General features: G+C 41.1%; 1 protein-coding gene and 3 long non-coding RNA genes across 6 annotated transcripts in view; 3 read left to right on the top strand and 1 right to left on the bottom strand.

Annotated features, from left to right (window-relative positions):
- Window positions 1-2,883: 2,883 nt before the first annotated feature.
- Window positions 2,884-3,687, top strand: LOC306969090. The gene is made up of 4 exons (XR_013793301.1): window positions 2,884-2,980; window positions 3,110-3,225; window positions 3,310-3,435; window positions 3,520-3,687. It is a non-coding gene; the product is annotated as an uncharacterized lncRNA (long non-coding RNA).
- Window positions 3,688-3,782: 95 nt separating this feature from the next.
- LOC306969091 lies at window positions 3,783-4,702 on the top strand. The gene is made up of 3 exons (XR_013793302.1): window positions 3,783-3,873; window positions 3,934-4,041; window positions 4,603-4,702. It is a non-coding gene; the product is annotated as an uncharacterized lncRNA (long non-coding RNA).
- Window positions 4,703-4,890: 188 nt separating this feature from the next.
- LOC306968793 lies at window positions 4,891-7,808 on the top strand. The gene is made up of 4 exons (XR_013793282.1): window positions 4,891-4,945; window positions 5,703-5,792; window positions 6,068-6,155; window positions 7,629-7,808. It is a non-coding gene; the product is annotated as an uncharacterized lncRNA (long non-coding RNA).
- Window positions 7,809-14,843: 7,035 nt separating this feature from the next.
- The window catches only part of adgrl1a (adhesion G protein-coupled receptor L1a), a 142,186-nt gene continuing 137,242 nt past the window's right edge, over window positions 14,844-19,787 (bottom strand). For 2 of the 3 annotated variants that reach the window (XM_079564271.1, XM_079564272.1), the window contains 3 exons: window positions 18,271-18,393; window positions 16,923-16,940; window positions 14,844-16,801 (listed from right to left, as the gene is read on the bottom strand). In XM_079564271.1, coding sequence (XP_079420397.1) covers window positions 15,951-16,801; window positions 16,923-16,940; window positions 18,271-18,393 — 992 coding nt within the window. In that variant the 3' untranslated portion in view covers window positions 14,844-15,950. Of the gene's footprint in view, window positions 16,802-16,891; window positions 16,941-18,270; window positions 18,394-19,787 lie in introns of all 3 variants that reach the window. The other variant, XM_079564273.1, reaches the window with a different exon arrangement.

The following is a 19,787-nucleotide window of genomic DNA, read 5'->3' as shown; positions in this document are numbered from 1 at the left end:
AAAGAGACAAACTTTAGAAAATGATTGTAGAAGTTTAAACGACAGGATTCACAGGTTTAAACAACACAAGACAATGGAGACAGACTATAGCAAGAACAAGTTGGAAAATTGCATATTGTCGGCATGTTGTACCTATTTAGCCTTTTGAAATTGCCTGTATCACAGCCCTTTAATCAGATATGTAAAGGAGAGAATGTTGCAAGAGTAAAAAAAAAAGCTCAAATAACTCTGCTACTGACCACCTTTTGCACGCACTACCTGTTACACATATGGGCAAACACTTAGTAAATGATCAATGTCTGTTGTTGTTTGCAAAGCACTCGCTATGTCTCTGCAGTCTTTGTGATTTGGTTCTTACAGTTTCAATTCAGTCACAGAAAAGTGGACATGAACTCTGAATTTAAATTCTCAAACAGTGACTCACTTGCAGAAATAACCTGTCCCTTTATTGAGACTTTGAACACTTTTAGCTCAATTAAGATCACAAATAAACCAATATTGCCATAAATATCTTGAGTACGACATATTGATAAATCAGTGCACTAGTAGTAGTAGTACGGAAACGTGTACTTTAAGTATAGTGCTAAAATACACTAATACTCATCAATCAGTATAGTGATTTTTTGTGTGTGTGTGTCATACATTTCATGTTGCAATTACACAATGAGCATGTCAGAATTTACACAAATGTTCTTTTCTTTTTTTAACACCCAGTGAGATGAAAAATAATAAGTAACAATAAATAAATAAATAAATAATAGTAATAATCATAATAATGAAAAAATAAAAATAATCACATAAAAATCTGAACTGTTTATGATAAATTAAGAAGACAAAGTAAAAAAGAAAAAAATTATAATAAGAAGAAATTAATTACAAAAATATAATTACAAAAATATTAATAAATAAATAAAATAAAAATAGGAATTATATGCATACCTACATACATGCATACTCGCATACATACATGTATGCATACCGACATACAAACATACATACATACATACATACTGACATACATACATACATACATACATACATACATACATACATACATACATACATACATGCATACATGCATACATACATACATACATACATACATACATACATACATACATACATACATACATACATATACATCTAAACATATATGTTTACACACGGACAAGCAAATATCCATATGTCACAAGGCAAGAAATAAAAGAATTGCATGGATCTGTGCAGGATTGTGAATTTCAATCCTGTTGCGTGTTTTATTGTATATTGACTGAATGGTGCGGTGAAACTGTTGTGGCGGTGGGAGTATGGGACAGAAGTCGTCCATCAGTCTTGTGTTTCTGAGCCTCGTAACTTCTCTGGTCTGTTTACACTGGGCCTGTGCTGGAGAAGCCTCCCACTGTCACCTGATCTCCATGGAAAATGGATAAGACCATTGGCCCATTTCGACAGCACTCCCCTCCGCAGAGAGCGCTCAAGTTAGTCGTTTTTAGGCTTTGTTGATCTGGGATACAGTGAATATGTGCGGTATTGAGCAAAAAGCTTTATAAGATATCATATTACACACTTTTGGAGAACTAAGCACTGGGATTTTACATTTTACGTACAAAAATGACATAGATTCAAAAGTAATTCAACCCTGGTTTCTTCATACATGAAAACACCAGGATTCCTCCTCTTTTGGCACAAAGGGGAGAGAAGTTGCTTAAAATCCTGTAAAAACAACAGCTCCTAGCAATTAGCACTACATGGTTTGTAGTGGCAGCAATTTGAGTACTTCAAATAACCTGCCTGGAGAAGCTGTCTGGACAGTAATAAAATAGAGGGTCACCAACTCATGATATTAAAAGGTGGTGGGGGAGAAATTTCAGCTTTTGAGAGGGAGACAGAATGCAGGAGGTATAATGAGGTTAAAATCTCAAATAAAAGCCAGAAAATAATAGTGTGGCGTGTCATAATAAGAATACTCAACTAAGAAAGCCAAAACAAGACACATGTGAATAAAATTTGCCCTTTCAAACTCTTCACTAATAATAAATATTGGTATAGAATTGCAACACATTCTCTAATTGTTTACAGAGCTAAAAGACAGAGGAGTGAGATGCTCTTGGCCAGGAGAGGAGATAGCGAGGGGCCCGTATTGAGCGACACACATGTGCTCTGTGTTTTGTCACTGGACCAGAGAAGATGCACCGCAAATGAAGCGTGCATGACCAGTGTTATCTGTGAGAGAGAGGGGTACAGCCAACATGACAGAGGAGCGGGCAACAATAAGAGCTCTATTCACTCATGATTCAGTGCAAAATGCAAAGTTATTAGCTTCAAGTTATTTCAGTAAGAAGGAATCAAAATCTGTACTCAAGTTTTGCTACCTCAAAATATTTTCATGTAGAGGGACCAGTACTAAGCAGATTTGTTTCTTGAGCATACTTGTGTAATTTATCAAAACACTGCTGATTAATAGCCTACTAAAACCAAAACTACTACTGCTACACTATATCTATCCTATTGCTTCTGCGTTCAATGCTTCAATTGCCTCTATGCCCACTGATTATTTCACTGTGGTGATAAAATAATGGCACATTTAAACCTTCCAGACCATACACACTTCACACATCTACACACTATGAACTCCAGTAGCACAAGAGCCACCCCTTGTGTCTACAAGTGCACAACACAAATGAATCAGCAGGAAGAGATTCTGACACACGTATTTAACAAAGAGTGCCTCAAAAACATTGTATGTGTGCTGCTATGAATGAGACAACTCCTGTGACAGTGTTCTGAAATGAAGGAATGAGCATCATACTTAAACCTTATTAATATTCTTATTATGATTTGCGCATGCCCAGATATTGATGTCATGTTTTGTCTTTTCAGGAAGTTACTCATTACCCTTCAGCCCTTTGCAAAAACAAGATGTCTGTGAACGTATGGCTCTCCCTTTTTGCTCTTAGCCTATTGTTGCCGTACAATGAAGGTATGTAAAGCTACTTATTGACCTTATTGTCAATATAAAGTCTGTCAGTTTAGATGTTGGATGAAATGTATGCGCTGGAATGTGAAGATTTCATAACTAAACGTTATCTCTGTTGCCATGTCTTCACAGCGTGTACAAGTATACACCTTTTATGTTCTGACATCAAAACCGCTGGTGGATATAGATATGTTACAAACGCAACAGTGGAGGCCCAAGCGATTGAAGTTAGAGAAGTACAAAGTAGGGTAGGTCCTCTGATTTACTTTCGTTTTTATGTGAAGGGTTCATTTCCGCATTAGCTACAAGAACCGATGTTTTTGTATTTGCAGACCATAATCAGTCTGATGGAGAAGAAGAAATTCCAACTTTTAAAAGGAGTGGTGTCAGAAATGGATAATGTTTCAGTAACTACTCACGAATGCCGCAATCTACAAATCAAACGTGTTAACAAGAAGGTAATAGACCAAGTACAGCAGTGAGGAAGTGATTGTTTACATCCATTTCAAGCTGGTAAAAACTTGAATTTGCCATTTTTTTAGGGAGATACGATTTACGACACATGTGAAGATTTCATTGTTTTGGGTAGGACTAATTTTGAATTGCATTGCTTTTTAAAACTAGCTAAACAGTTGACACGTACATACATTTTCTCTGTTATAAAGATGACAGTCCTAAAGCTTTGACATCTATGAACATCGGGAAAAAGACACTGAGTGAGTTAAATTATTGCATCATGTTTATGTGATTAAAAGAAAATGCATTTACGTTTCTCTTCTTCTCTTCTTCTTTCTCTTTTGTCCAGTTGGTGTGCCTGTTACATTATTATTCTTGATCACTCCAATTTGTGTATTGTTATTTGTGAAATACATTTTATGGAGAAGAAAACGTCAGAGGTGAGTGCTGTTATTTGCTTCTGATTGTGATGCCTTATATTAAAGACCTTTGATTTACAGGAAAAGGCTGGATGCCAGCTTTCCTGTTTATCTGACGAAACTCCGTGGGCGCTGCCCTTGCAGAGGAAGGACTAATGTTGCACACAATGGAGGGCACGCAGATCAAAGGTGTGAAAAAATACTCATACTCTTATGAGCTATTCAGGAGCTTAGTCAGTGAAATTAGACCAATTAATTATTATTATTATTACTATTATTATTATTATTATTGTTGTTGTTATTATTATTATTATTATTATTATTATTATTATTATTATTATTGTTATTGTTATTATTATTATTATTATTATTATTATTATTATTATGAATTAATTAAAATTGATTGTAATGTTGGTAAAGTATGATCACTCCTTGCATATTTTGAGGCCGTCCAAAGTACAATATAAAGCAATGTTTATGGCGGGCAGTAGCTTAGCCAAAAAACTATTTACCAATACGGTCTGAACTGAAAGTAGTTGCAGTAGCAATAGTATTAGTAGTTGAATCAAATTAGTAGTTGAATCAATTTTGTACAGCCTAATATCACAACAGCAGTTGATTCACAGAGCTTCCCAAATATTGCTGATTTTTTTCAAACGGGAAACCAGCAATAACAGACATCAAAGAAGAGCAGCAAGTGAAAGTAGCAACTTCAATCCATTTATTTTCACTATTTTCACTACTTTACAGAGTTGCAGAGATGGAAAATGGACTCAATACTCAACAAGAACAGTTGCTGAATGTGAAAAGGTTTTGTTTTGCTTTTGTCATAATTCAAGTTCTACCCTGGAACAACAAACAATGTATGCGCATTGTAATTGACATGTCTTCGCAGTGATTCCAATGATGTTAATGATGTGAACAAATTCATCATTATGGACGAGATCACTGGAACTAAGTAAGGATTAGAATGTTTTTTTCTCTTTCAATGTCAAGAACTGTTTTTTAGAATTTTGTCTAAATATATCTTTTGTAGTAACAACAAGGATGTACCTCCGATCTCTGGAGATTTTCCACATGTGGGTCAGAATGGGTAAGTGCTTGGTAGCTACTGTAGTCCCTATCATACAGTATATTGATGACAAGTTATCTTTATGAACTAATATTAATGAACTTGTGTATAATCATTCATCTGTCTAGAGACATGTGGCAGGACCCTGGAAGTCGGAAAGCAGACACAAAACTGCATGGGTACGTTTTTGCACATTAACAAAACACCTGAAGGTGCATAAATCAATGGGTTTCATGTAGTAAAAGTCACTGTCATTTTCTTGTGTTACTTATGTAAAATATAACAGGGTAGTGTTTTCCAACCAGGGGTATGGGGAACACTAGGGAAATGCAAGCACTAAGCATTGGGCAACTAACTATGGATGGTTATTTTCACTAAAAGTGTCCTATGGACAAGTGTTAAAATGAGCAGTTTACTATAACATTTAAAACAATGCTTCTGGTTTGTCCAATGCTACTTATGTGTAATTATGTCAATATAAAATAAAAATAAGGTAAGACATCATAAGATTTGAGAGAAAGACAGGGAGAGAGAGAATTAGCATGGGCAGATAATAGCAGGAAATCGTCTTATTAAAAAGGAGTGATTAGTTAGTATCACCTGCACAGGGAGAACTGAGATCAAAGCCAAGGCGTAACAACTAATAAAAGGTGTTCAGGTGTCGTAGTCTGTTATTTCCGGTGTGTGTGCATTTTCTATCTTAAAATGGGCATAACACTAGCTCAGATCAACAATAACCTAACCCGGTGGCTAAATGTCTAACCCTCTGTTCTTTCAGCAACAACAAATGTCTGAAAGGAGGGACTCTTGGTGCACAAAGTCCCAACCGTGACAAGGACGAAGAACAACATTCACCTCGCAGTCAGGGGTAAAGCATCTTTAAAAAATGATTCTTTCTCTCTAAGTTTATAAAGACAGAAACATTTGTCACCGGGGAGTCTACTCGCTTACCGCTTCGTTCAGCGCGCTCCCGTTGTTTTGGACAGCTGTCAGCTTCATGACATGCGCTGCCTCTGTCTACAGCAGTGTCTCCAGGCGTTTGTGTGGACATCAGAACACATCCAGCTGCCGTCCAGCCAAAAAAGAGCGTGGGTCGATGTTTGGCGAGGCATTGTCTTAATTTCTGCTTGTTTCTGCTGCTAGATCTGGCGGACCGGGGTATTTTGCAGGAGGAGAGGGTGGAGAGCTGGTGCACAGCCGTGGTTCGGGCAGCGACGAATCTACTTCACCTGTAAGAACTAAACTTCATAAGAATAATGATGGAACTGTCATCAATAATGCCACTTATCCCAATTGTTGTTTTTATGTTTTGTTTTTTTGCAACAGGGTGAAAAAAAAGAAGCAAACGAAGATGATGTATGATAGACAATAATAATATAACATAATACAATATAACATAATATAATATAATATAGCATAATACAATATACCAATCAGTGCTTAATTTGTAAATTAGTAGTATCAGGAACACTTTTGATTCGATGTGATGGATTCGGGGAACAGGCCAAAACAGTTGCCAGAACACTCTCATTAAAACCCATTATATCAGATATATTCTTTGCCGGATCCTCCTAAATATTTCCCGGATCCTTTACCCTGAAAAACTGAAAATTGGAGGAATGCGCAAATTAAGCACTGATAATAATATGCATAGCACTCTCACAGCTTGGTACATTTTCTGGCAACATCATCAAATGATATAACAAAAGATATTTTAATTTGGGGATATTTTGATATTACTACAGTAAATTGCAGCATAGCAGTAATTTGTGCTGTGTGCAGTCCGTATCATTATTTACTGAAGAATGTTGTTGGTGTTGTCTAAGGTCAATACCAATTGTTCTCATCTAAAACCTCATCTATACCTTTCTTTGTTTGATGCCGAAGGACAATCTGACGGTAACTGTATTAGGTCCAGGGGAATTCATTTAAATTGGCCCATTGGGTGCACCAGAGGGTCAGCAACTGTACCAGAGCTGTGTGAATATTATTGAAGCATACATGCGATAGACAAACATACACGACTATTGTAAAAATAACAATGGGGTTTCCTTTTGTGAAGAAAGAGTCCCATTTATGAAGTGCATTACGTGGCATATGTGGCACAGTGATGTGGTCTTCTGATGAAAGACCAAACATGCTCAGTTTAGTACCAGGGCATGTTTGGTACAACTTTCTTACTTACTTGCTTATTATTTTTGCTTTATCTTTATTTAACTGTAACAACAGTTTGTTTAATCACTGTCATATATCTTCCTCGCGCCACTAGGGGGCAGGAAACATTAATGGAACACTTTAGATTTTACTATTTGATCAAAACGGTGATTTTATTGTAGCACAATTATACTAACATTAATTAATCGTCATAATTAATTTGTATTTGCACATGTGATTATTAACAAACTGTAACATGAACACTTACTTTTCAATCATTATTTGTGAGCACAAATGTACTTTTTTTCCGTTGATTTGTCAATAAATAAATAAATGTCAAGCTCATGGCTGGTGTTTTTTTTCCCCCTTCCTCTTTTTTCCCCCCCTTTTCTTTTCTAAAAGGCATTAGTTACCAGTGCGCATTGCCAGGGTTGACTTGCGGGACCAGCAGAGACGGTCACGGTGCTGCTCGGTTTTGTCGATGGCTGCTTCTATTTTGGTCTCCCCGTTATGTGCAGTGACCTTGAAATGACCCTCTTTTACCTCTCAGATGGGCTGAGAGCCGGGGAGGCGCGTGAGTCAGGGGTGAGGAGCTCTGTTGCCGGCTGCTGTCGGGATGGCACAGTGTGAAGGTGTTGCAGCAGCGCACATGAAGAGCGGGACGACACCGGTCAAGGCCCGAGACGGTGCCTTCCTCCGGGAGAGTCATCCACAGTTCACGGTGCGTCCAGGGGCGTGGCTACAGCGCTGTACAAAGAGGCACGTTTACCCGGAATGGATGAGATGGAGGGTTTACTGCATAGGCCTACTTATTTTGCATACTGGCTTACCCTACCTTTATCTTTATCAGTTATCCTACTAGACTTTAGTTATTTTTTCACGTGATGTTACCAGGACGGTGCACATTTGCTTGACGTATGAGATAGGCCTATGTCATTTGCAACATATTTGGAATTCTTTGACCCAGAACCTTCTCATGAGCTTAATGAGGTGACTGGTTCTTCAATGTAAGGTCAGTGGCACAGTAAAAATCATTACTGTCCACACCCTGTCACATGTGCAGTCAAAGTACCCTGCTACAACATGGAAAAGCCACAGTTATGGCATAATTAGGTGCCAATGCTATGCTCCGATGCACCTCATATGAGTCAATTAGTCTCCTGTAAGGCTTCAACTGTGACTGCGGCATTATGGGGACACGAGTGATGGCTCACGCTGGCCTTAGATGGGTCTAATATCCTGGACATTTACGTTGTTATCCCTCTGAGTGATCCCCATGCTCATTGGCCTGTTTATTGTGACTCCACATACAGTGCACAAACAAATACCAGCGTGACCCTCATGCACACTGAAAGGTGTCATTAAAAGATTACATCAGGGATCACCCTCACAGTATGATTAATTAAACTTGAGTGATGCTTTGGAAAAAACAGGCACTACTAATACTGCTGCACACACACTTACAGTATGAGTTTCCTAAGAGCTGGCCCTTCTAATACGCGCTCTGGTTACTGTAGTGAGACAAAGCTCCTCTGCTCGCTAGATTAGTATGGGACCAGGCTGCTCATCCCTCTTGTGTGGACAGCTCAGACTAAGGCCGTGGCCAAACACTGGCACTGCTGCAGCCGGCTGGAGGATTGGCTCGTGTAAGGAGGTCTCTGGTCAGCTTGGCTGGTCACAATGCAGACTTGGAGGAAAAAAGCCAAGGGTATTAATATAAGTGATTGAAATAGGCAAATGAATAAAATATTTGGAAAACAAGTGCAATTAAAAACACTTCAAGTGTGTTTTACTCGAAAAGACTTGCTATCTGTAATGTATACAGAAACACTGTCCTGTAATGCACCGTACTGTATGAGCGCATGTGCACTGCGCAAGGACACCTGGGAACTGCATGATGGCAATTGCTTACTGTACATCCAGGAGCAGCACATGTTAAGTAATTACACAGAACTCTAACTAGCCATCTCTTTCGTGTGTCCATGCCCACACCACATTATCATTTTTGTGGTGTCTAATCCAGAGGTCCTTGACTGGTGTAACTGCGGTGATTCAGAGTATATTTGTAATGATGACCTGTATGTTTTAACAACATATTAGACCCTATCGATGTAGATAAACCAAAGAAAGCATCATAATCAAGTCAGGAGTTCATTTTTTGGTGGGATGACATACTATCTCCAAAGTTTTCCCTCCTTTGTGAGCTAAAAACAGCAAAGCTTTGAAGATACTTTGGTGTAGGGCTTGGGTTTAGAAGACCCAAACTAGTTTGTAGGCAAGATTATGTTTCAACAAAATTACTTTTTTAAATTACTTTATTTACCTAAGTGTGTCTAGATTGTATGGGGCAGGTTCATAGCACAATCATTTTATGCTAAAATGGAAAATGCATCTATAAACCATTAAAAATGGAAGAAATATGAGTTGTTTTGTCAAGACATAAAATAAAATGTTTCATCATGCTTATCTAATAATGTAGAAAGCCTTTGGGGAGCTTCTTGGAACAGGCTGGAGAGCAACAGGTTGGAGAATCCTGAAGTTTACTCTTTGAGCTAGTTCAATAGTCCTGAGAAATGAGTCGGATATGTAGGGATTGTGGCATAAAACCTATTATGATATGTTTGTTAAACACAGCACAGAGCGGGGCAAGTAATGGTGACCCCAGCAGAGAAATAGCAAAAAGAAAGAAGATTCAAACATGGCCTCTTGCCTTGATTTTCTCCTCTCAGACCCAGAAGGATGGTCCCAAATGCAGCAGATCTGCATATGCATCTGGTTCAAAGGGGGAGCTGAGTCAGGAGGGCCCGCTCATTTCAGTCCCCTGCCTCCTACAGTCCACAGCAGAGCAGCACAGCTCTAACCTGCAGGCCACGCCATGAATAAAACATTATCGCCCAAGTGCTTAAAGACATCTTTTCATTTCCATTTTGAAATATGAGCTCCCTACACCGATGTGCATCTACAATGGTAATTACTGTGTTGCACATGTATTAATTCAGCATTCACACATACAGTAACGCCACAGCCTTGCCTTTACTATGTTTTCTCAGCGAGCCCCAAGCAACAACCGTATACATATTTTCAATAGGTTTTTAATGATATGTGCAGATACAAGGCTGCTGTGATCTGCAGCGACGCAAACGCTCACAGAAACAACCCCATTTGGCGAAGGCAGCTGTCCAAACAGAGGAAGAGAAACAAAACTCAAAACTGTACCAGCTTTTTCAATCTGGAAAAGAAGAGGTACTCATCTTAAAATACTTATATATTATAAATCATATGTGGTAGGGAGCTCCCTCAGGTGCAGAGTGTCCTTATAAATGTTGTGTGTGAGTGGATGGTGGCACAGGTTGGAATGGAATCTTATTTGCTTTTTACCCATCGCTTCACATAATGTTGGCAGCCTGGTTTTGAGAAGCTTGTCAACTCAGGCTTGTAAATGCGCAAGGCAAGCATAAGCCATTGTTATTCATTTTTGTGATCAAATGCACATCATTCACCTTGTTTTTGCTAATAAACCTGAAATGATCAATTGGTGGCATGAGTTTATAAATGCAGAGAGGGTGTTGTTTGTTTCCTTAACAAGCTATCAAGCATAAGTTCGATCAATTTGTGGCAACCTCTTGATAAAATACAGTTTCAAATCCCACCCATCCATCTTCCAACCCTATAGAGATCTCACCATGGACTCACCTCAATGATTTTGTGACATTTCTGACATCGACGCCGCTCCAGCTCGGTTCCCCCTGCGGAGCTCGTGACCTTGGACCTCTCTGCTGGCTCGATGGTTCACACAATAACCCCCATCTCATGCTGATATGATGTAGTCCAGACAAATAACTGGTTAAAACGGTCCCGCGTGAGGATAGGGTCAAGTGTGTGTGGACAGACGGGGGCCTCTGCTGTGTAAATGATAGACTGCCATGGTTCGGTGAGTCTCGGAGATGGCTGAGGGTTCAAAGGCCAAATTATACCCACCTGCAAAATTCTCAACATCAATGTCAGTTTGGGCCGGTGACTCAATCATTAGTCAAATGACAGTGCAGGCCCAGTTCTTCCGCTGAATTTGGGTGGGCGGACTGAAAACGTGTCACTGTCTGCGGGGCTTGATATAATTTTGAAAAACATTTTTTGCTCACTCACCATTGTGGTCTTGTGGTCCAAATGTTGTCATAATTGTTGTTATTCATGGATACAGTGGGAGGAAAAAGTGAGTCCACCGTCTAAATTGGTCTTAAAATGTGGTCTTAAAATGTGGTCTGATCTTTATTAAAATCACAAGAATGAGTAAACAGTGTCTGCTTAAACTAATACCTCCCAAACATTTACATTTTATCATGTTTTTACAGGGTATAGCATGTAAACACTGACAGGACAGTGTGGAACAAGTGAGTACACCATTGGATTCAATCGCTGGTTGACCCTCCTTTGGCAGCGATAACCTCACCCAACTTTTTCCTCCCACTGTATATCACAACTCAACTCATACTCCTGTAAATAACAATAATAATGGATAGGATTTGTATTGCACTTTACAAGCATGGCAAGCCCCTCAAAGCGCAACAGCATTATCCATTCATCTCAACACTCGCGTGTACTGTAGTAATGATAGGGTCAAAGATATTGACTTCAACTGGTCATGTTTTGGTCAGATGTTCAGCTTTCGATTCATAAAAAACGGCAACGTCCTCACAAACAAATCTGAGGCCTGTATTTGCAAACAAAGCCTTGAAAACAGTCAGTGAGAGTGTTAAGAGTTCACTGCAGTAAATTAGTGCCCACTGTGTGATCGTAATGAAAGGTTTCGGAAGGCTTTGAATGCTGCTGGAACTCCCATCCTGCTACCCCTACAAATGGGCCGCGTAGGCCCCGGACATTTCTAACGTATAATCACCATCATCTACCACAGTACTGTACACCGCTGTTTATTGAGATATTAATCCAGGGATAAACAAAGCCTTTGACAAAACAAATTAACACTAACAACACGGCGCTAATGGAGTCCGCCGAGATTGATATTAAAATTTGTACAAGGAAAAAATAATAGTGGCGTATTATATTCCCCCTCTTGTGGGTTGTTGCTTCCCCAGGGCAGGTCCCGCAAGAACACTAAAAGATCGGTATCAGCACATTATGTCAAACGCAGGAGATGGAATAGGAGCAGGCGTAATGGTGATGGCTGTGAAGGGGAGAATGATGATTATGATGAGGCCTCTCTGGTGGAGCTATTAACACTTGCAGCCCCAAGTGAACGGTTGAATCTTTGACGAAATATGCTTGTCCTCGGTCGACTGGCAAGCCAGAGGTGAGCAATGTTTACTCCAGACTTGAAGTGTAAAAGGTAGAGTATAAGATTTTTCTTTATTGTATATATGAACATGAGCTACTTGTGTGTCCCCAGATTTTCTTTGTGATACTAGGGTTTTGCACTGTTAATCTTGACAGAAACAAGATTCCTCTGTTTCTGTCATATTAGGCGACAATATGTGAGGGCTGCACAAAATAATAAATATAAAACAATGCAAAACTTGAATATGGCTTGAATATATTCTAACTGAACAATTTCAACTCAGTGCAATCTATTAAATCTAAACTATTTGTAAGCAATTTGTTTTTTTGGCTTATATATATGTTTGTATGTATACAGCATTATACGCAAGAATATGGCATTCTTAAGGCGGGAAAACCAAGCCTTAGCGCCATATGCTTTTAAAAAAATAACCCGTCAAGTCTCATAAAGCCTCCATTATTATTAGTGTTTAACCCATTATCCATCCTCCTGCGTGGCCCCAGGAGCATTGGCTAAAATGTGTCCTTTACGGCCCCTCTGAAGTGGGACACTCTCAGCTACAGCTAAATGTCACATACAAGTGGCTGCATTTACTTTCCCCTCACGTTCCGTCCAAATACTATCACACTTCTGCACGGGGCCCGAGTTTTTACGGACGACGCAACGAAACAAACAATGGCATGAATAAATCAGAGCACGTAAATATTAAAATAAAAACGGATAAATAAACCGTGACAAATGTCTATAAATACAAGGCCGGGTGGCTTCTAAAGGCCAGACGGGGTGAAATTAGCCTTACCATTGGGTTTGCTTTTGGCATGTCATTTCTCAAATAGGCCAATGTACTATTGCTTACATGCTGGAAATGTTCGTCTCAACCATTCAAAGCCTCTTTTGTTATTTTCATGCTCTGTGCAATGAAATCATGTGCGTCCCGGGGCAGTCTTCTCCATACACACACCTGGACACCACTTCCATTTGGGATAGGGTTTTTGTGTTCTAGCAGAAATAGGCTTTTGAAATTGAAGTGTGTTATTCAAAATGATGTTCTTTTTATTGCACCAACTACCAATTGTAAATGACATAGCATAGCTGTGTGTTTATATTTAATACTCACACACCCAATTTTACTATACTAGTTTGCACCTGAATTGTTAAAGGCGCCACTACATGTAGAATCCATGTTGTTGGAAATACATCTTTGTGTGTGTTACAAATGGTACAAGCCTGTACATAATTGCTTCATGGATGCTGTTGTTACCCATAATGCCGTTCTGCACCTCTGAGGCACAGTCTGACATTTGGCTACATCTCTCTCTCTCTGTTCAAACACCTCCATCTCCCCGGACGCCTCCAGCCAATCAACCCAGGAAAGTTGAAAGGTCGAACACAAAAAGCATGTCGAGCATTATATGACAATAAACTGCAGAACCACTGTGAGCGCACAAAGCTGTTGAGGCAACTGTACAGAGGCTCCTGAGTTAGAGTAGAAATATACTACAGTAAAACTCAAGGTAACAAAGCCTTACCTGTTCTGTCAGGGTTCTCAAAACAGATTAAAGTCAAAAGTATTGTTTTAGGGCTTTGCATAATTACATCTCGTATTTCCCTGGGTTAATAATAGCGCGTACAAATACAAAAAGACAAAAGGGCATGCAACAGTTGCTCAGGTGCAACCTTAATCAGTGCTTGGGCAAGACACTTCACCCACCTTGCCTTAGCACAAATATAGTGTGTGTGTGTGTGTGTGTGTGTGTGTGTGTGTGTGTGTGTGTGTGTGTGTGTGTGTGTGTGTGTGTGTGTGTGTGTGTGTGTGTGTGTGTGTAAGTATGTGCGTGATCGGGTGGTCACAGCCCCATGGCAGCTGAGGAAACATAATGTAGAGTGAAGATTGACCTTATTGTGGTCCAGAATCAATTGTTTTGTAGGTTTTCTGGTGAGAGGGTCCGTCAGCAGTGAAAACCTACCAGAAACTCTAAAAACAATTGATCTGTGATGGAATGTAAAGACACCATGCTGACCACTTATACAGCCTCTGGGTCACAGAAAGGTCAAATATGCATAAGAGAAAACTTTTTTCTTTTTTACATAAAAAGTTCCATAATGCACCGTTAACAAGGCAAAATAACTTAATAATTGAGATGCATAAATATGAAACCATCAATCATCTGTATTGTATTTTCTTTAGAGTGAATAGTTATATTTTTTCTGGACATAAAAGTAATCACAACTAACTTTTTATGACTGTGTTTCTATTTCCCTCTTCTTTTGTCATCTTTTACTTTTATAACCCACTTTCACTAACCTGACCACACAGTCAGAGCTCTAAAAGCATGCTTTAGTGACCCAGCTGACTGCAGCTCTCCAGTGGAAATGTGCTTTAGAGATACTCACTTAGTGTCATGGCGCAGGGCAAAAGAGCAGGGAACCAAGAGAGTGTGAGAGAGAGAGAGAGAGAGAGAGAGAGAGACAGTAATATACTTCAGTCACAAACTCCAAAACATTTTATTTTTCGTTCTTCAGTTTGTTGCAAATACAAGAAGTCATTTCCCAAGTTATGCTGCTTTTGTTGCTTTTGATCATCTGGTGTGTCTATTTACATGATAGGAATAAAGTAGATTCTTGTGTAGCTCCTATGTACACTGCTATACTGTACCAATGACCAGTGCATTTGTGGCATTTCACTATTTGGTTTGTCACAACCACACACGGAACAAGTCCACTTCGAACTGGCTAGGCTGAACACAGAAGTCCTCTCAATAGGGCTCTCACCACCCGCACAATAGTCAACAAATGGAATACTCTCTTAGAAAACAATAGCAATGCAGTCATTGAACTTTTTAAATGCCTAAAGCAAATGACCAGAGAGAAGAGAGGAGAAGACAGGCCAGTCTGGAGGGTCGCTTCAGCCTCTCAGATTAATGTCCATGTTTACCTCCACTTTGTACAGAGTCCCGCCTTCACATCCATTCACAGCAAAAACATCAAGGCAACTCCACGGCAGGTGTCCCTCCCTGAGACCCAGCACCGTTCCACTCTTTAGATCTTCATAATGAGCACTTCTGATGAGTGGCTGTGTGCGCATTTGCCTCGAGACAGTTCTACTTTCTGTTCTGGCTCAATACAAGATACGTTATTTTTGGCAACAATAAAGACATTTTTGAGTGACATGATTCAGAAGGTTATAATTGTGTACTACACGGCCTCTCTCCACAGCTGACTACTCTTATCAAATGATGAACTATGGACGGTAAGAAAAGGAAAGGAGAAAATACAAAATGATATTTTCATCTCTGGAGGCAGATTTGAAGATAAATTACATAAAAACCTTAACAAACACATATCTGAAGGTAAAAGGGGCAACAGGTACATTCAGATTGCTGGACTTGGCCTTAGGGAGCAACAGGAAAGTGGGGCATACTGGAGAGGGGACACCTCTCCAACAGGACAGGGGTCAAAAACGCCCCCTAAAGGTCACCTTTAGGTAAATCAGTCAGAGAAAAAGGCATCCAAACATGGTCGAGGCCAGGCGTCAGGAGGCGGGCCCATCGCAGTAGTCCCCAGCTTCCTGTCGGGCCGCAGTCACAGGCTGGTGACCAGCTGCATCTGTCCGTCCCCTTCACTGTGGGGGGGTTCTGGAGCAAGGGGACCCTCCCCGCTTGGCCTTCGGGGCGGGGCCTGATAGAAGGTCTGCATTGGCGCCCCACGGGAGCCCATTGCGGGACGTCCCGAGCTGTAATAGAGCTCCTCAGGGGGCTGTGCGGAGCGGGGGACCACCTCAAGGGGCTCGGGGCTGCTGTCGGGGTAGGGCGAGTCTCGCAGGTTGGTGATGCTGGTGTACAGGGAGTCTCGAGCTGGAGAGTCTGCACCCCTGCCGCTCTGGCCACTGTTTCCACTGTGTCCCAGACTCTCTGTCAGATCGGCCGTGTAGCTCTCTGACTCCTCTGCATCGCTCTGGTACAGCACAGACTGGGCGCGCTGCAGCAACAGAGGCTCCTCCAGCGCCTTGTACAACAGCTCCACGTCCTGTGGGGTGCGCTGATGCCCCTCTCTCAGGTAGTCCTCATCATCATCCAGGCTCAGAGACTGGTCCACTGCGCCCCGGCTCACTCCAGGATGAGGGCGCGACATGTTAGCACACATTCTGTCCCCCTGGTCTCCCCCTCCTCTCAGGTTGTTGTGCACCAGTTCTGAGATGATCATCTTCTCAAAGGCCGCAGCGTCCGACAGGTTTCTCCTGACTCCGCCCCCCAGAGTCTCCGCCCCACGAGGGTTTATCAGAGGTGGGCTGTCCCTGTCCGCACTCAGAAAGTCACAGCTGCCCCCGGCCCCCGCCCCGGGCCCCGTGCGCAGGGAGTAGCTGTTGTTGAAGTTACCATTGAGAGGTAGGGTCTCCATCCCACAGGGGTCGCGACCTTTGGACAGCGTGCTCTCTGGACCCAAACACACACAGCACAGAGGTTCATTATTCCCCAGTAGGACAGAACAATAACGGGATTGTAAATATAAGACAAGGCGCTTACAGCAGAGTGAACTGTGGTGAGGTACACTTACTTGGGTCGCGAAAGGTTCCTGTGCATCAAAGGGAAAGTCATGCAAAACAATTAGAAAGTACAGCCTTAGTGTGTTTCAGAGAATGTCGTGAGAGCACATTGATGTAATGCATTCACTTTATAGCGTTTCAGAAGAGCACCATTAACATCATCCACGCTTCACTGTCAGACACATTCACCTGCTGTTGTCCCACACAGCCTCACCCTGTCTTAGCGTCAGAACCACACATTTACTAAATTAATTTGGATATGTTGGATATTCAGATATGCCTGAATGGATAAATAATTCATATGCCGAGGAAGTCACAGAAGTGTTTACCCTATCTCTACACCAAACCCTATCTGTTAAATTAACACAGAGCAGCAGCCTCTCTCCTTCAGACCGAGAGGATCATGTCTATTGTTAAAATTTAATGCGGAGTTTGACTTTAATCAACGTTCTTCTTCTGCAGTGCGGTGGGTAATTAGACATTGTAATGAAGCATGCCCCACACTTCCTCTCCCACTCACTTCTAAAAATGTCCTGGCTGCCATGCCTGTGGCCATCAGGCCAGACGTATTGTGCAGAGAACCGCTAAAATATTAAATACAAATGCAGCCTTAATTCTTCTCCCCATACTTTGTGGCTGAAAACTCCTGCTATATCCATGAGTCAGGGTTGTACTGTTCAGGCAGCTGCGCGGGCTGTGGGTTTACTATCTTCTGTGTGGTTACAATGCATAGGCACTGCATCCCAAGGGTGGTGTTCGAGTGAGCTAAAATTCAATTAACATATTCCCAAATAGTTTTTGCTTTTTTGTGCACATATTGTTTTTAGACACAGTCAGTTGTAATTTGGTCGCTACAAACTACACACCAGTGACTTTGCACTGAACTGCAGGGGAATATATATTTTTAAAGGGCAACCAGGAATTGGAATATTTCAATTTTATTAAACCATGATCAGCCAATTTTATATAGAGAACTAATGTGTGTTTTGGCTGGTGCACCAGACTGCTGCACTCTCCAGGTTTTGCACAGCCACTGTCATTACGACGACTTCACTTGGACAACGAGCGGAAGAGAAAAAAGTGTGGCGTTTTCTGGCAGGCGCAGCTGTAGCTAAAGTTCCAATCAGTTTGTGCCTGTTTCTACCGAGACTCCTGATATGGGCAGATGGCGACTGATTCTGGCAGCGTTTGGCTCTGTTGTGTTTGGTCTAGTGCGTACGTCTGACAGCTACATCATTTCAGGAAAGACAACGGCACACGAGGCACGGCGAGGGACCACAGCTGTGTGAATGTACACGTCTCACTCCGACATACATGGACACGTATAGACACACACAAGAGCGAGACGGGGGTGCTAACCGGTGGAATTGAAGACGCCGGGAGAGGGAGGGGTGAAGCTCTCGGCCAAAAGCGTGTTGTATGGAGATGTGCCGGAGCGCGTCTGCAGCACCGGGTTCGTCAGGAGGTGGTTGCCCATAGTCGCTGCGCAAAAGAAACACAAACCATATCCATGAGTGTTCATCAAATATATGCAAATACAGTCTGTGCACTCAATAGGTGTAACAAATTCACAGAGTCAGTAATAACATCCGCTATCATAAAAATATTTACTGTTTATACGTACTGGGGTTATTTTTTATTATGTCGCGCCTTTATAGAGTAATGCATTTCACCGTGTAGCCCTGAATGTTTACGCCTGCTGATTGTAACCTTTGAGTAACAAATAAAATTGCCGCCGACAGGTAATGTTTAAAAGCATCGGCATTCATTTTTATTTTTTCCCTTCTTTTTACTCGCGACAATGTAGCCAGATGGGGGCAAAACCTGTAATGCATGCCATTATGTAGTCTAGGGGCGCAGCCATTGAAACACAGTTAATTTCACAGTGGAAATGTGAATGCCAACAACACAAGACAAATATAATTCAAAGAAATGGCACAGTGTTGTATAATGTCCATGTATGGCGGCCGCCCGCGGCAACTGGAACAGAAATGGCATGAAATTAAAAATAGGACAGCATGACGGAGAGTATTCAGAGGCAACCTTCAGGTCTAGTGTGCGCCGTTCATCACACAAAGAGACGGCGGCAAATCTAACAAAAAGCAGAAAAATGTGCTGGCACTCAGATATTTATTTGTCATTTCCACTCCCGGCCCGTCGTTTTTTGGCACAATCGTTCATCTTCTGGCTCGTTCAACTGTGTCTTCAATTAGCTGTGTTCTCAAGCCAGATTTTTAATTTATCCACTACAGAGATCGGGCTGGGATTTGCGCCGTGTTGTGTACCTAACAGGAGTATGTGTACATGATGAACATGAAGTCTCTACAGGGGCTATATGCGGATTCGATTTGATTCGCAGGGAAGAATAAAGGCAGCAGGGGGTAGTCGGATAGAATACCATGAAAGCATCAGAACAAGGACCGTGGCTAAATGCATAAAATATGAAGCTTTTATGCAAATGTGTGGGTCCTTCAGAGTCAGTGCATTATGTCCCGTTGTATTCGCCGCACTATGGCTAAACTCAGGAGAACGGCTCATGAAACAAATGGGATGGAAGAAGCACTCAGAATTCATGTTTACTTCAAAATAGTATCGCTCCGGAGTTACTGTCATTTTGTCAAAAGTCTGATGAAAAGAAAACTTCACCGCAAATATGTTTGAAAGGCCGAGCAAAACAAAAAGTATTGCATATACATTTTACTGATTGCCACTACTCACGACTCAAGCGAACTATACTACTGTTCCTGCAAGACAACTATTTTAATAATCATCAAATGGAAAATGATGATTTAAATGATTCAAATAAATACAACACTTTCTAATAATCTCCACATACCTTTTTTTCCGGACTATAAGTCACTCCGGAGTATAAGTCG

Source organism: Gobius niger (genome assembly GCF_951799975.1).
Source record: "Gobius niger genome assembly, chromosome: 10".
Lineage (NCBI taxonomy): Eukaryota > Metazoa > Chordata > Actinopteri > Gobiiformes > Gobiidae > Gobius > Gobius niger.
The sequence above is the reverse complement of the archived record's forward strand: the minus strand, read 5'-3'. Positions and strand labels throughout refer to the sequence as shown.